This window comes from Cyclopterus lumpus, chromosome 3 (assembly GCF_009769545.1).
Source record: "Cyclopterus lumpus isolate fCycLum1 chromosome 3, fCycLum1.pri, whole genome shotgun sequence".
NCBI lineage: Eukaryota > Metazoa > Chordata > Actinopteri > Perciformes > Cyclopteridae > Cyclopterus > Cyclopterus lumpus.
Window position 1 is genome coordinate 29,531,016 of NC_046968.1, and position 16,221 is coordinate 29,547,236.

At 43.3% G+C, this 16,221-nt stretch overlaps 2 protein-coding genes across 2 annotated transcripts; both read right to left on the reverse strand.

Moving 5' to 3' along the window:
* Nucleotides 1-5,716: 5,716 nt before the first annotated feature.
* LOC117728845 (ZP domain-containing protein-like) lies at nucleotides 5,717-11,273 on the reverse strand. The gene is made up of 10 exons (XM_034529766.1): nucleotides 11,183-11,273; nucleotides 10,828-10,969; nucleotides 10,580-10,723; nucleotides 10,450-10,506; nucleotides 9,042-9,100; nucleotides 8,637-8,821; nucleotides 8,135-8,535; nucleotides 7,622-7,721; nucleotides 6,645-6,852; nucleotides 5,717-6,542 (listed from the first exon to the last, which is right to left on the reverse strand). Exons 5-10 carry the CDS (start codon nucleotides 9,076-9,078, stop codon nucleotides 6,406-6,408), a joined length of 1,068 nt encoding a protein of 355 aa, XP_034385657.1. The 5' UTR covers nucleotides 9,079-9,100; nucleotides 10,450-10,506; nucleotides 10,580-10,723; nucleotides 10,828-10,969; nucleotides 11,183-11,273; the 3' UTR covers nucleotides 5,717-6,405.
* LOC117728893 (mucin-2-like) lies at nucleotides 11,209-14,257 on the reverse strand. Its single transcript, XM_034529817.1, has 7 exons — nucleotides 14,090-14,257; nucleotides 13,120-13,325; nucleotides 12,833-12,970; nucleotides 12,461-12,599; nucleotides 11,949-12,374; nucleotides 11,643-11,803; nucleotides 11,209-11,422 (listed from the first exon to the last, which is right to left on the reverse strand). Exons 1-7 carry the CDS (start codon nucleotides 14,210-14,212, stop codon nucleotides 11,209-11,211), a joined length of 1,407 nt encoding a protein of 468 aa, XP_034385708.1. The 5' UTR covers nucleotides 14,213-14,257.
* Nucleotides 14,258-16,221: the final 1,964 nt, after the last annotated feature.

Below are 16,221 nucleotides of genomic sequence, written 5' to 3' on the forward strand. Positions count from 1 at the left end.
TTGTGGTGTATCAACGGAATGAGACTTTATTGACTTTTCAGAATATACAGTATCGTAATGCTTTACCAGATTAATACAATTGCACTTATACTCAGTTAAGGTGTGACAACATTGTAATTATTTATTTTAATTTAATTATTATTTTTTTAATATCACTCAATTCCTTTTGCTAGTTTTTGTTCCAGAGATGTGAAGTAATGTAGTCCAAAGGTCATTTATTAGGGCTGGTTTCAGGTGAAAAATAATTAATTGATGTTCTTTATATTTAGTAATGAAAAAATGCATACAAAAATTAATTTAATTTATTGACAATGTGGAGAAGACTTTAAAACATGTATAACCCTGGATTGGAAAATAAAATCTATGAAGAATTATGTTTTTAAAAGTTTTTGGTTCAACTTTATTTTTTCAGTAAGCACGACACAAAGCCAGTTAATACTCGACACTAGAAAAGTTTACGACTTTATAGTGTCACATTTTTTAGGGCTATTCAAATACCCAAATCTATAATTAAATAAATATCTTTTTTATGATTCTTAAAATTACCACAGGTTGAACAGAACATTAATTAATCAACTATGTCGATGAGTGAAGTTTACAAAAAGCACGCAAAATGCTTCACTTCCAGTTTCTCAAATGTGGCATTTTTCTGTTTTTTTCTGTTTTGAATCAAAGTCAAGTAAACATCTTTGGATCTCGGGCCGCTGATCAGACGAAACATTGGATGTTAGATTCCTTTTTGAAAGCACTGACTTGATACATAACTATTGAAAAGTTGTATTTAGTAGTAAAACAGAAGTGTATTTGTTTTTAAGAGAGAGACATGTATTAAAGTGGACAAAAGCAAGATAATATATGTTTTTATTGATACATTAAGTGTCTCAAAAATGACAAGGTCTAGCCCTGCTATTGGCATAGCAATGATTATGTTTGGATAGCACAGCACGTATTAATTAAGATACTTTTACATTACATTACATGTCATTTAGCTGACGCTTTTATCCAAAGCGACTTACAATAAGTGCATTAACCATGAGTCCAAACAAGAATCAAGAAAGTAACGTTTCTTCAAGAAAGTCAAATACCATCAGTAATACCATAAGTAAGTGCCATTCAAGTGCCACTGAAGTGCTAATCTGTCTTTATTCAAGGTATAGTAGGAAAGGATGTGTTTTTAGTTTCCGGCGGAAGATGTAGAGACTTTCAGCTGTTTTGATGTCAGTGAGGAGCTCGTTCCACCACTGAGGTGCTCGTTCCACCACTGAGGTGCTCGTTCCACCACTGAGGTGCTTGTTCCACCATTGAGGTGCTTGTTCCACCATTGAGGTGCTCATTCCACCACTGAGGTGCTTGTTCCACCATTGAGGTGCTTGTTCCACCATTGGGGCCCTCGTTCCACCATTGAGGTGCTCGTTCCACCACTGAGGTGCTTGTTCCACCATTGGGGCCCTCGTTCCACCATTGAGGTGCTCGTTCCACCACTGAGGTGCTTGTTCCACCATTGGGGTGCTTGTTCCATCACTGAGGAGCCAGGACAGCAAACAGTCTTGATTTTGTAGAGTGAGTAGCTCGCAGTGACGCAGTGAGTCACAAGTCGATTGGGAGATGCAGAGCGGAGTGTACGTGTTGGGGTGTGAGGTTAGACCACGTCCTGGATGTATGGTTTGACCATGTCCTGGATGTAGACAGGACCCGATCTGTTCTCAGCACGGTACGCAAGCACTAATGTTTTGAAGCGGATGTGGACAGCCACCGGTAACCAGTGAAGGGAGCGGAGGAGCGGAGTAGTGTGGGTGAATTTAGGGAGGTTGAAGACTGTGGTGGCTGGGGCGTGGTTAGGCTCAGCTGCGGGGGGTTTTGGGGGGGGAGTGGCTCAGGGAACAGGTGCCGGGAAGAGGCTTAATTGGCCTCAGCTGTAGGGGATGCTGTAGGGGATGCTGTAGGGGATCAGCGGTATTGTGTCTCGCCTATATTAGGTGCGATGGAGATGGAGCATGGGACCGGCAGAGCAGAGATGCAAATAAAGTATCTTGCCAAACATTACACTAAGTTTGCTCATTCCTTGGTGCTGGGGGGGGAAACCCGTGGATTGTGACCGTAGTTGTTACACTGGAGCCCAACGTGGGGCCCCCCTGAAGTAAACAGAGCACATGGAGGGAGAGGAGTTTACGACTTTATAGTGTCACAGATTTATTTATATCACATTTTTTAGGGCTTTTCAAATACCCAAATGTATAATTAAATAAATATATTTTATGATTCTTAAAATTACCACAAGTTGAACAGAACATTAATTAATCAACAAAATTTCGATGAGCGAAGATCAGCAACTTTCCCCGGGATAATAACGGAACGTTAGAATGGTACAGAAGTACCTCGAATTCAGAGTCCATTTCCTTACACAGCTCTTTGAAGATGTGGTGCTTCATAGCGCTATTTCGCACGTAGTTCACACATTCAACTACCATTTTTAATACTTCTGCCAGTTTTGGAGGCAAGATTTGTGTTGCCAACGCATGCCTGTGCAGAACACAGTGTGTAACAACGATTTGTGGTGTATCGGTGCTCCAAAACCAGAGTGTCATCCCAGCATTGCTGGAGCTCCATCCGAACAAACTGCAGAAACCATATTCCACGAAAGATCGTTGTCTCTGAAGAAGTCATCCACAAGTTTCTTCACATCGACTGCCTTGGTTGTTGTTGTAAGAGGCTTACAAAATAAAAATTCTTCTTTTATCTCGTTGTCTTTCATATAGCGCACGAATACAACAAGCTGGCTTAGATTGGAAACATCGGTGGTCCCCTGGGGTTCGATCGAACCCAGCTTGAGAACCACTGGTATAAAGTGAGCCGTGATGCTCAGACAGGGCAGGAAAACACCCAGTTGCTGGTGCCGAAGAGCCGCAGAGGAGAATTAGCGGCCATGCTGGAGATGGGGGTAATAGAAGACTTCCACAGTGCCTGGTGTAGCCCCATTGTTCTTGTTGTCAAGAAGGATGGGTCTATACGGTTCTGCGTGGACTATCGCAGGGTGAATGATGTGTCACGGTTCGATGCTTACCCAATGCCCCGGTTCGACGATCTCCTGGACCGACTGGGCACTGCACGTTCCATTACGACCCTGAATTTAACCAAGGGCTACTGGCAGATTCCTCTGTCGCCAGAGTCCAAGGAAAAGACGGCGGCCTTCTCCACTCCATTTGGTTTATACCATTTTACCATACTTCCCTATGGGTTGTTCGGGGCCCCAGATACTTTTCAGCACCTCATGGACCAGGTGCTGCGTCCGCACGCTGCATATTCTGCTGCCTACTTGGGTGATGTGATCACCCGCTGCACATGCACCACCTTGGCGGAGCATGTGCAGCGGGTGGGCGCGGTGCTGGAGTCCCTGAGGCAGGCGGGGCTCACCGCCAACCCAGGGAAGTCTGCAGCTGGACGGAGGGAGGTACAGTATCTGGGGTACCACTTTGGCGGTGGGCAGGTGGCCCTCAGGTGGACAAGACTGTCGCTATTGCCTCCGGCCCGCGGCCCAAGACTAAAAAAGGGGTGAGGCAGTTTCTAGGGCTGGCAGGTTATTACAGACGATTCATCCCGAACTTTGCAGAGCTGACCAGCCCCTTGACTGACCTGACCCGGAAAGGTGCCTCAGATCCGGTCCAGTGGACGGAGCAGTGGCAGTAAGCTCTCTGTGGGTAACCAGTCCTACATACACCTAACTTTTATCTCCCTTTTACTCTGCAGACTGACGCATCGAACAGAGGGCCATTTTGTCCCAGCAGGTAGAGGGGTTTGACCGCACTGTGCTGGAAGCTGTCAGAGAGGGAGGCCAGGTACAGCACGGTGGAGAAGGAGTGCCTGGCCATCCAGTGGGCGGTTGACTCCCTGCGCTACTACCTCCTGGGACACTCATTCACCCGCTCCAATGGCTCCACCGCATGAAAGATACCAACGCCCGGATTACTCGGTGGTATCTGGCTTTGCAGCCTTTTAATTTCAAGGTGATCCATAGGCCGGGTATGCAGATGGTTGTGGCCGACTTCCTCTCCCGCTCGCGGGAAGGGGGTGGCTCAGGGAACAGGTGCCGGAAAGAGGCTTAATTGGCCTCAGCTGTAGGGGATCAGTGGTATTGTGTCTCACCTATATATTAGGTGCAATGGAGATGGAGCATGGGACCAGCACAGCAGAGATCCAAATAAAGTATCGTGCCAAACATTACACTAACTGTGCTCATTCCTTGGTGCTGGGGGAGGGAGGGTTCAAAGACCAGTCAAGCTGCTGCATTCTGGATGAACTGCAGAGGTCGGATGGCCTTAGCAGGTAGACCTGCCAGGAGGGAGTTACATTAATCTAGGCGGGAAATGACCGGAGCCTGGACCAGAACCTGTGCCGCCTTCTGAGTAAGAAGAGGACGTATTCTCCTGATGTTATGCAGCATGTACCTACAGGAGGGTGTTGTCGTAGTAATGTTGGAGCTGATTATCGAGTGTCACATCGAGGTTCCTCAGGGGCGGGGCTAACACAGAGTTGTTGAAGGTGATAGACAGGTCGTGGGTGGGAGAGCCTTTTCCTGGAAGGAGGAGAAGTTCAGTCTTGTCCGGGTTAATTTTCAGGTGGTGAGCGGACATCCACTGAGAGATGTCAGTCAGACATCCACTGAGAGATGTTAGTCAGACATCCACTGAGAGATGTCAGTCAGACATCCACTGAGAGATGTCGGTCAGACATCCACTAAGAGATGTCAGTCAGACATCCACTGAGAGATGTCAGTCAGACAGGCAGAGATTCGTGCTGCTACCCGTGTTTCAGATTGGGGAAACGAGAGGATCAGTTGGGTGTCGTCAGCATAGCTGTGGTAGGTGAAGCCATGAGAGAGAATGACAGAGCCGAGAGAGTTGGTGTACAGAGAGAAGAGAAGAGGACCAAGGACTGAACCCTGAGGGACCCCAGTAGTCAGAGGACAAGGCTCAGACACAGATCCTCTCCAGGTTACCCGGTATGTGCGGTCGTGAGGTAGGATGAGAAGAGTGAGAGCAGAGCCTGAGATACCAGGTCCTGGAGGGAGGACATGAGGATCTGGTGGTTCACTGTGTCAAATGCCGCAAAAAGGTATATTTTAACATGGACCATTAAAGCAGCACTATATGGCAGTCTTTCTCAATCAAGCTGCCATCTAATTAACTTATGTGTTATTGTCACTCTTTCTATGCAAACTGTGTTTTGTAATATACATTGTCACAGACTAATTGATAATTGTACATGCTTTCCTGTTTCCAGTGGTGGAATGTTTCTGAGTACATTTACTCACTACTGTATTTTACTTGATTCTTTTCTTCTATTTTCTGCTACTTTACACTTCTACTTCACTACAGAGAGAACAATAGTACTACATTTGTCTGACTTTACAGATCCCAAACTCCAAAATGATGAAATAATTCCAAGTTGGGCACCTTTTCTTTTCTTTTTGTGCTTATTAGGGGGCAGAAGGGCCAGCAAACACAACAATAGAGATAGTTTGTTTACAAAGTGACCAGATGTAACTTTGCCAATAGCTAATTCCACTAGTTAACAATTTGGTTTAAATTGAGGTAAAGCCTTTTAAATTCTGAATCACGTTATCTCTCTCTATTATTAAATATGAATAATTGTATTTCATTTCTTGATTATTTTACAGTGTGTATATGAGAAAGATTTAGACAAATAAAGAAGACAAAAATATTTGCAAATTTTTATTGATCGATGAGTTGAGACATATCGCGCTCATTTCCAGGTTCATACTAGTTTGTACTAGTTAATCTTTACATGCTTTAAAATAATAAAACATATGTTTTTATCATTTATTTGAACTCTACTGCATTCTGTCTGAATTAAACCTGCATTCACCCTCTGAAACATGCGTTGTAAATTGGGTCACACGCCAAAAGCTTGGTTCCATGTTCACTTCCTGTCAGCTGATGTTATTCACCTGGGCGTAAACTGGGGCACATTTAGAATATTAAAGTTTAAAAATGTGAAGTAGCCGCTAATTATTGTTCAGTTGTGATCCTGACGGCTCGTTTAAAGGCACAGTAACTGAAGTTATTGAGCATTTCAATACTTTTACACTATTTAAAAAAGAAATATGAAGATCTCCCTTTTTATAATATGGGACTTTGAAGCAAGAGTATCATAATTGAATTAAGTCTAGCCGTAAAAACCTTTTGACATCCGTTGATGCACCCTTTCAGTGTTGATTATGATAAAACTGCTTGCTGGTTAACTCTTTGCACCGGAACAGATTTGTCCTCATAAAGCTGCAGACATGTATAAAGATGAAAGTTCATAAGACACACAAACACTCAATATCAAATGGCAAACCCAATCAAAAAACGTGATTAACTCAGAATTGGTATTCTGTGTGCCGTCTTAGTTTTCAAATGTGGGCAAAGGTTGGTATTTGACCTTTGACACTTTGGCCTTGTACATGGCCACTGCACTGATCATGCCAACAGCTGCAAGAAGACATCCAGCGATGAAAACCAGGTTCAGATTCAGATGGAGCGCTGGAGGAAAGAGAAGCACAATTATACATTTGCTGTGGTCCAAAGTGGGGCTCAAACATTTGAAGTGTGCTGGTCGTAAATGAACCCTCTCTGTTTTCACACCTGAGCTTTCGTTGCTCTCCGCCGATCTCTTCAAGCGCAAAGGACCCTGGGAAACGAAGTGCCTTGAACTCTGAGCGACTACCTCCCTCCTTCTGCGGTGATGATTGGGCGTCCAAACGTTCGTCATTGTGGAGTTGATGCACCCCTGGGAGAACCTGGTGTTGGGGCTGCCTGCTTCACACATCAGGACCGTGCAGCTGATGTACACCTGAATGCAACAGAGCACGCTGGAGTTACATCAGCAGACGGACTCTTACAGAGCAGAGCTGTGGTCAGATCCAATGTGACACCCACAGTCAGGGGGGGTCTAGCGAGTCCTCAAGTCCATCCGTGTCAAGTGGTACAAGCTCTTTTTTTAAACTGGTCACCACTGAGTTTATTCTTTAGACATCTGATTCACAATGTGAAGCCACAGGTTGAAACAACCAATCAAATTCATAATAACCACATTCCTATTTGAAATTGAAGAATTACATTTGAAAACAAAAAAAGGAAATACAATTTATTTCTATAAAAGGTGAGATGGGAAACATAGAAAAGAAATGTGAAAGATTACATGTTTCTGTTGACAAATTAATAATCTTGAATTGCTCAACAAATCTTTCACTGAAAAAAGTACATTTTATTTGTTATTCTATTATTTCTGACATTATTTCGTTTAAGTATATTTAGTTTTGTATCAATAATTGATGGGACAAGTGTCTTCTGATTGGTTGTTACGCCCTGTGGTTTCAGTATGAAATGAGTTGCTTCACATTGTGTATTTGATGATTGATGAATATCCATCACCGAAACGTTGCAGAAATTCAACCTCTTTTCCACACGACTTTATATTCCTTTGCACCTGTCCACTACATCAAGTGCGCATTAATTATCACTTAGTAAAACCAGCCAGATAATAAAAGCACATTATGAAATGGACCTATTCATTGAAGCGTTTAGAGATTTAATTCAGAGTCTCCTGCTCAAGTCTTTACCTGATCATGCAAGCCGATGAACTTGAAGGCCTCCATGCTGAACCTGAACTGTCTCTGGTGGGCGGAGTCATGGGTCTGAACGGTCGAATCCACATTACACCTGGTCGGAGCAAAGCAAAACTAAAAGATGAGACACATTGCCTTTGTTTCTCTATGCCTTACAATGGATGCTGTTGAAGGGGCAGAGGTATTGTTCTATTGTAGTTATTTACATGAGGAGGAAATGTACTGTAGAGGTTATGCATAAGATGAAGGGAGTGAGGCATTGACTTCTCCATCCTGACATGGTCATATTACACTAAAGACCCTCTAGACTAAGAGGACATAATCACCTGCACAGTTAAACACAAGATAGAGAGACATTTCATTTACATCCATGAATCCACTGTCTACGAATCAATCAACTGTCATTCACACCGTTAGTTACAAACCTCTCACATAAAGACAATCACAACTCTTTACACATACTTTGTTATGTCCTCTAGCTCCACCAGGTGGTGTCGTCATGCCTACCCGTTCTCAATGATGGAGTAGGTTTGCTTGTAGTTTTTGTTGTCATATGGTGTAGCTCTGCAGGACTCCACAAACAGCACAGTGTTGTCGATGGAGGAGGTGGCCTCTATCTGCATGTAGATCCTGTTCCCTAATGTATACACCAGTGGGTATGAATTTGGATCCACCATGGTTTGGTACTGGTTGTTGGGATAGAACTCGAACTGGTAGGTGAACGTGCCGAAGCCCCGGTCCCACACTGTGACGTTCCTTCTGTGTGCTGTGAAGCCCAGCGTCACGTTTCCACGTTTGGGGTACTGGCAGTAGAACTGCACCTCCAGCAGGTGCTTCCTGGTGATCGTGTCGGCTACGTTGTCAAACGTGGTGATTTCATTTTTGAACCTGAGGTTATCATCGTCTTCCTGCAAAGGAAAAGGTTACGTCGTCAGTCCTCATACTGCTGGATAAAGGCAACACCAATAACCGAGAGAAGAGCACGGCCGGTACCAAAACCCTGCGTTACCTCGATCTCAGTGCCACAACCGCTGAGGGGGATGACAGCGAAGACGTGAGTCCTGTTGGACTGCAGCCTGCAGGCGATGTTGGTGGCGTCGTTGAGCCGCAAATGGTCCTCATGGAGTCCAGAGAATGAAGCTTTCTCAACCTCTACTGTCATTGTGGACTCGGTGCAGATCACATTGGAAATAACTAGAGGAAGAGGTGGTTGAAAATACACATTATACCAATGGTATTCCACTTATTTACAAGGGGCAGTAAGGCCAACCAGAAATTCAGCAAACACAGGGAAGAAGAAGACTTGGAGCTAGTAAACCATAATGTAAACAATTCAGGATATTAAATATTGATATCTATTATATATACACCACTACAGCTGTAGTTATACAAGAAAACATTAAAGTACACTCACTTTGCTTCTTCCGAACTTCTACAATAACACATCTCATCTCGGACTGATAGATGCCAGACCTGAGGAGCATTGATGAACACTGATTAAATTCAGTTTCAGGTAGGATGATATGATAGTTACAATTATTACTGGTGCTTTTGTCTCCTAGCTACAATTAAACTGATAAAGGTGAGTTTGTTAGGTAGGTCACTTTAACCAGTGTAAACAACGCTAACAGTGCTATAGAGATAACAGTGCAAACAATGCTAATAGTGCCAGCAGAGATAACAGCGCAAACAACGCTAACAGTGCTAGCAGAGATAAAAGCGCAAACAACCCTAACAGTGCTTGCAGAGATAACAGCGCCAAAAACGCTAACAGTGCTAGCAGAGATAACAGCGCAAACAACCCTAACAGTACTAGCAGAGATAACAGCGCAAACAACGCTAACAGTGCTAGCAGATATAACAGCGCAAACAATTCTAACAGTGCTAGCAGGGATAACAGCACAAACAACGCTAACAGTGCTAGCAGAGATTACAGCGCAAACAACCCTAACAGTACTAGCAGAGATAACAGCGCAAACAACTCTAACAGTGCTAGCAGAGATAACAGCGCAATCAACGCTAACAGTGCTAGCAGAGATAACAACGCAAACAACGCTAACAGTGCTAGCAGAGATAACAGCGCAAACAACTCTTACAGTGCTAGCAGAGATAACAACGCAAACAACGCTAACAGTGCTAGCAGGGATAAAAGCGCAAACAACTCTAACAGTGCTAGCAGAGATAATAGCGCAAACAACCCTAACAGTGCTAGCAGAGATAACAGCGCAAACAACCCTAATAGTGCTACCAGAGATAACAGCGCAAACAATTCTAACAGTGCTAGCAGAGATAACAGCGCAAACAACCCTAACAGTACTAGCAGAGATAACAGCGCAAACAACCCTAACAGTGCTAGCAGAGATAACAGCGCAAACAATTCTAACAGTGCTAGCAGAGATAATAGTGCAAACAACCCTAACAGTGCTAGCAGAGATAACAGCGCAAACAACCCTAACAGTGCTAGCAGAGATAACAGCGCAAACAACCCTAACAGTGCTAGCAGAGATAACAGCGCAAACAACCCTAACAGTGCTAGCAGAGATAACAGGGCAAACAACTCTAACAGTACTAGCAGAGATAACAGCGCAAACTGAGTGAAATCTATTTAAGAACACATGTTAAGTCATTTTAAGAACTAAGATTAAGTTTGAAAATGTCAATGCTATCAGGTATTGGGTTTTCTACCTTTTGATAGACATTCTTTCAGAAATATTGTGAATTATTAAAAAAATCTTTTTTATTGGTTTACAGCATTCTTATTTTTTCTTAATCTCTACCTTGTTGCAAAAGAGGAAAACACTAAACAGATAAATGTAACTTACTGTGAAGACGGGGTGCCGTGGTGATTATGATGTTGTGTGGTAGCGGCTGCAGCAGACCTGAAACAATGTGTTACAAAGTCAAATCATGACCCACACATACAAATGCTCTCATTAGGAACCCAAAGCTTACCCGGTCACCGATTCAACAGCAAAGCAAATCGGGAAGAAATCTCCCAGGTCATCTTCGAAAGGCGTCCACCTGATGACGAACTCACCATGTGTGTTCCTTTGCTTGGTGATATTCAGTGGGCCACTGATGATAATATCATGTATTCTGTGTGAAAACAAAACAAAGAAACCGGAGATTTATTGACTCCTTATTGCTGATATTATCTTATGCGCCTCAGGCCAACACTGATCATGTTGTTTCTCACTCACGTTGCGTATGACGCTTGTGCGTTGATTATGATCTCCACTTCTTTGTTGACCTCTGCTTGGATGCGGTCTCCATTTAAAGGTGTTGGGGACACAAACTTTGGCAAGTAGTGTCCTTCCTGACATGAGGGTGCAGGTGGGTCCACTGGAGTTAAAAATAGAAGATTCATTTACATTCAAAACAGCAGTAAGTAACTCATACTTAAAACTGTAACTTTGCTGCTGTTGGTGGATCAAAAAAGTGGCGCTAATTTTCATCAACGGCTAATTTTGACAGGCAATGGTTTCAGCAGCAACAGTGTTTAGTTTTTATGGATTGGCTCATTGAAAATGTTGTCACAGAATAAAAAGAACTCACCAAGAAAGGAGAATTGCAACGGTAGTTTACTGAGGGGAGGAGTGTTGGCATGTCGGTAGGAGCTGGTTGTTGTTGGGTATGGTGTGGTTGTTGGGTATGGTGTGGTTGTTGGGGCTGCTGTGGTTGTTGGGTATGGTGTGGTTGTTGGGTATGGTGTGGTTGTTGGGGCTGCTGTGGTTGTTGGGTATGGTGTGGTTGGTGGGTATGGTGTGGTTGTTGGAGCTGCTGTGGTTGTTGGAGCTGCTGTGGTTGTTGGGGCTGCTGTGGTTGTTGGAGCTGCTGTGGTTGTTGGGGCTGCTGTGGTTGTTGGGTATGGTGTGGTTGTTGGAGCTGCTGTGGTTGTTGGGGCTGCTGTGGTTGTTGGAGCTGCTGTGGTTGTTGGAGCTGCTGTGGTTGTTGGGGCTGCTGTGGTTGTTGGGTATGGTGTGGTTGTTGGGTATGGTGTGGTTGTTGGAGCTGCTGTGGTTGTTGGGGCTGCTGTGGTTGTTGGGTAAGGTGTGGTTGTTGGGTATGGTGTGGTTGTTGGAGCTGCTGTGGTTGTTGGGGCTGCTGTGGTTGTTGGGTAAGGTGTGGTTGTTGGGTATGGTGTGGTTGTTGGAGCTGCTGTGGTTGTTGGGGCTGCTGTGGTTGTTGGGTATGGTGTGGTTGTTGGGTATGGTGTGGTTGTTGGAGCTGCTGTGGTTGTTGGGGCTGCTGTGGTTGTTGGGTATGGTGTGGTTGTTGGGTATGGTGTGGTTGTTGGAGCTGCTGTGGTTGTTGGGGCTGCTGTGGTTGTTGGGTAAGGTGTGGTTGTTGGGTATGGTGTGGTTGTTGGAGCTGCTGTGGTTGTTGGGGCTGCTGTGGTTGTTGGAGCTGCTGTGGTTGTAGTATAATACCACCACCATGGGTATGGTGCGGTGGTTGTTTTTGCGGTGGTTGTTGTTGGGTATGGTGTGGTTTTAGTATAAGACCACCACCATGGGTATGGTGTGGTGGTTGTGTGTGGAGGTGTGGTTGTTGGGATGATGGTGCCCCAACTTGAGATACTTCTGGATTGTCTTTTATGCCTCACAACAAGTGGACTCTTTGTGGAATGGGATCCATCAGCGTAGGCCAGAGTGATGGGCCTTTGCGGGAAGTCTTCCACCATCAACTCAAATCCATAAACTCTGGGGTCGGCTGTAGAGCGTTGGTAGTGTAATGTGCAAGAGCCCTGACAATGTGAACATTTTAAGGTTAGGTGAGGCAAAGCATCAGTGAGGTATTACAATGTATTAGGAAATATATTTTTCAACTAACCTGATCCAAGGCAAAGCCTAAAGGTTGGTTACACGACTGACACTCTAGATTTGGGATATTTCCATATCTGCATCGAACTTTGTCGCCGTCAGGATCAAAGGACATCAGCTTGTATGTCCTTGGGCAGTTCTGGGGAACTCTTGAGTAGACACATAAACAGGAGTTAGTAATCTAATATGCAAAGAATCCTTTACACAAAAGAATCAAATCAGCAGACACAAACATGCACAATGCAAGAAGTAATATAAAACCAGGGACATGCTGGTAGAGGTGTAGTAACATACGGAAAACAAATGTAAGAATCATAATCATAATTTAAATACCTCAATACAATGTAAAATCAAAATGTGATGCTCACTGCAGGGAACTTACCTTAGCAAAGGTAGAATGGCAATTTCTGGCGATCTGTTTGGTTTTCCAGTGTCAGATCTTGATCCCAAATCCAGTGAAGAATGTAGTCTCCAATTAGCGTTCCCGTTACGCTTTGGGATCCAACAGCAGCTTGCAGCCCTGGTATGAGCATCAATCAAAAGATACTCTTGAAATACTGCAGCGAACACTGGCTACTTTTTATGACAAGCACAGCAAATCCAACATTTGACTCATACACATGGAGTGCAGCAGCATTGGTTTGATTTCAGAGAAGAAGAAAAGCTCACCTCATTTGAACAGGTTTGTCACTCGCGAGGTATCTTGTGCTGACGGTTTCGGTTTCACACCATTGCCGGTTGTATCGTGGTGCATTGGTGCTGTTGTCAATCACACCTTTCTGACTTCTGCGGACATATCCACAGTTGCTTTGGTAACAATTCCAATTGAGGGAGTATTGACACCCATCAAAGGTGTCCCTGTTGCGAATGTCCACCTGTGGAAAAAGATTATACAGTTAGAGACGGTTACTCTACTGAAGGATATTCTTATGAATTACATGTATGTGTATTTATCAGTTATTTTACTCTTTCATGAGCTATTTTAATAAGGCTGTTTATCTGTAATGATAATTTGATCAACAACCACAATAAATGGTCAAACCACTATTTTAGATTAAAACAAACAAAAGTGCATACGTTTTTATTAAAAATAATAAAAAACAATAATATTGAAATATGTCCTTGGATCTTAAATTGAGTAAAGAAAACGTGAACGGAAACCATAATGACAACAATAAGAAGGGTTTGTTCATGTTTATATTAAGTAAATGATGGTTCTCATCAAGCTTTTATGCTTTTTAGTTCTGTTTAATGAAATAATAATTAGTCAAAGCAAGGCTAAAGGGCATCTGTTTCAGCTCCCGGGTAATTACACAACATTCTTCTTTTTACCTGAACAAGTTATAGATCAAATATTAATCAATGAACAGTACTCGGTTTTACAATGTTAAATAATTTTGGGTGTTTACATAAACCTAGTGGGCCTTAATTATGAGTGAAAATGTAAAACACAAGAGCTTAAATATATTTAGTTTAAATATAAACTAAATGTAAATATTATTTTCCATCCAACATCAGAGGGAATTTTACTGTTTCAGAAAGGTTATTGATAAAGTAATAATAAGTAATAATGCTACATTGTAAATATTTTTGACATATAATATTTTCAAACCCATGGTGTATATCATATATCTCTCACCCGGAATGTTCCGTCTTGGTTCTTTCCTTTGTAGGTGTAGGTCGTGGATCCCCCAAAGTAATGAGATGCAGCCGCCAGTGAGACCAGGAGCAGCTGAAGCAGGAGCACTGATGTGGAAGCCATGACGCCCTCAAGTCACCTGTCTGGAGGTTCTCTGCCACTCACATCCACCTGCAGCATCAATATATATACCCTCCGATAGGCCGGCCAGGTGATGCCAGTCCTTTCATGGGATGCACATTATGTGCCGGAATAGGCTGCGAGACTGGTTTCACAACATCTTCTATTGTCAGCACCTGTGACAGTGCCAAGGATTTACACTTCAAGACGATCTAATGGTATTCAGCAACAACAATTCAATAAGACAACTTCCTCTTCCCGTAACCACCTGAATTTCTACATCTCGTCACAGTGGAATGATGTTGTGCATTAAAAGTGTTTGGCTTCTGTCCAACTCTCAGCATCATCACGTACATCAAAGCAGCAGCTGGTACTGAAGGCCTCTGTGTTAAAGAGACAATGAATTAAACACATATTGTCCTCTTACCTGTGTGCTATTGACTAATCTACATTGTTTTGGGGTGAGTTGCCCAGTGTTGTAGAAATTGTCCGTAGAGATGTCTGCCTCCGCTCCAATATCACGAAACAACATGGTAGTCGGCTCGTGGTGCTCAAAAAAAGAACATACTTGAAAAGCTTCTTCTATAAAACTGCTCACAATAACTATGTTGGGTTATCTTGAGTAACCGGGTCATGATTCTAAAAAGATGCTGTTGAGTTTTCCAAATGTGAAGTTCATATGTGTCATCTATTCCCATTATTTTGAAAAGAAGGTCGACATCTCTACGGCCGATACCAAAGAAAGGTTTCGTGTAACACATCAGTGTTAAACACACACTGCCAGTAAGATGTTTATCAAGTTAAATCTATAAGGAAGTACACATTCCAATGATTCTGGGCTTATCGGTAATCAAGTGTTTTTTAGCGTGCATTGAAAGCTGAAAAAAGAAACATGTGATTGTCTGGATATCAGTCAGGTGAGGTCGATCATCCAGTTCCCAGAACAAGACTGCTTTCACTTTCTGGTCCACGGACTTTATTACTCTATGGGTATTGGTATAGTTATTAATATAATATGTTGTAATTATTATGTAATAATACTGATAATAATGGAAAGATAAAAAGATTCTTACTTTCTCTGAAGCATAACTCGGCCTACAGTTATCAATCATTTTAGTGTGTACGTTTTGATGCCACACATGATAACAGTTGAGGTCACATGGTCAGGACTCAGCATTTACTGGCAGTACTTCTATGTGTTGCTGACTGTCCCCTCTGACAGATGTGATCGTATTGCTGCTCTTTCAGTTAATCTCCTATCTCATCGACACACTTGGTTTCTGCTTCTGTGGAACCCCGTTTTGGCTTTGCTGTGCTCCCTGAAGACGTTCTCACCTTCGAGATTGCACAGAGCAAATGTTTTATTTGTTCCATTAAACAACTGTGTGATCAGCATCAATGTGCGTTTACAAAATGAGTCCAGATATGTGTGAGCCATCAAGTTTCATCAGTATTAGTGGCTGCAATGAGCCTGATTTCCACTACAAATCTTTTTAAAACGGAGTTGCTTGATACGGCGACTCTCAATTCATGCTCAATGTTGAGCTTAGATCTGTATTTTGTTTTGAAGGGCAACAGCAAAAAGCCGATCTTACAGCGGAATGACGACTCGCCAAGAATCTTGCCCGTTGCGAATGTGCAAGCGTAACCTGTTAATGGTGTAACGTACAAATTTACATGACAGTACAGGCATTTCACCATGAATTTATTAATGACATCCATTCAACTAAGCGACTGAGCTCTCGGCAAGCAAGGTGGGCTCTTTTTTTTTAATCGTTTTGAGTTTTTGCTCTCCTACAGACCAGGCTCCAAGAACATCAAAGCTGACGCCTCGTCCCGTCAGTTCCAGCAAGAGAGCTCTCCTCCCCATCCTGAAGGTGTCCTCCCTCCTAAGTGCGTTGTTGGTGCTGTAACCTGGGAGGTGGAGGACAGGGTAAAGCGCTCCCAATGCCGAACATCCTGCTCCCAGTGCTTGTCCTGTTGACCGGTTGTTTGTTCCTGCCTATCTCCGT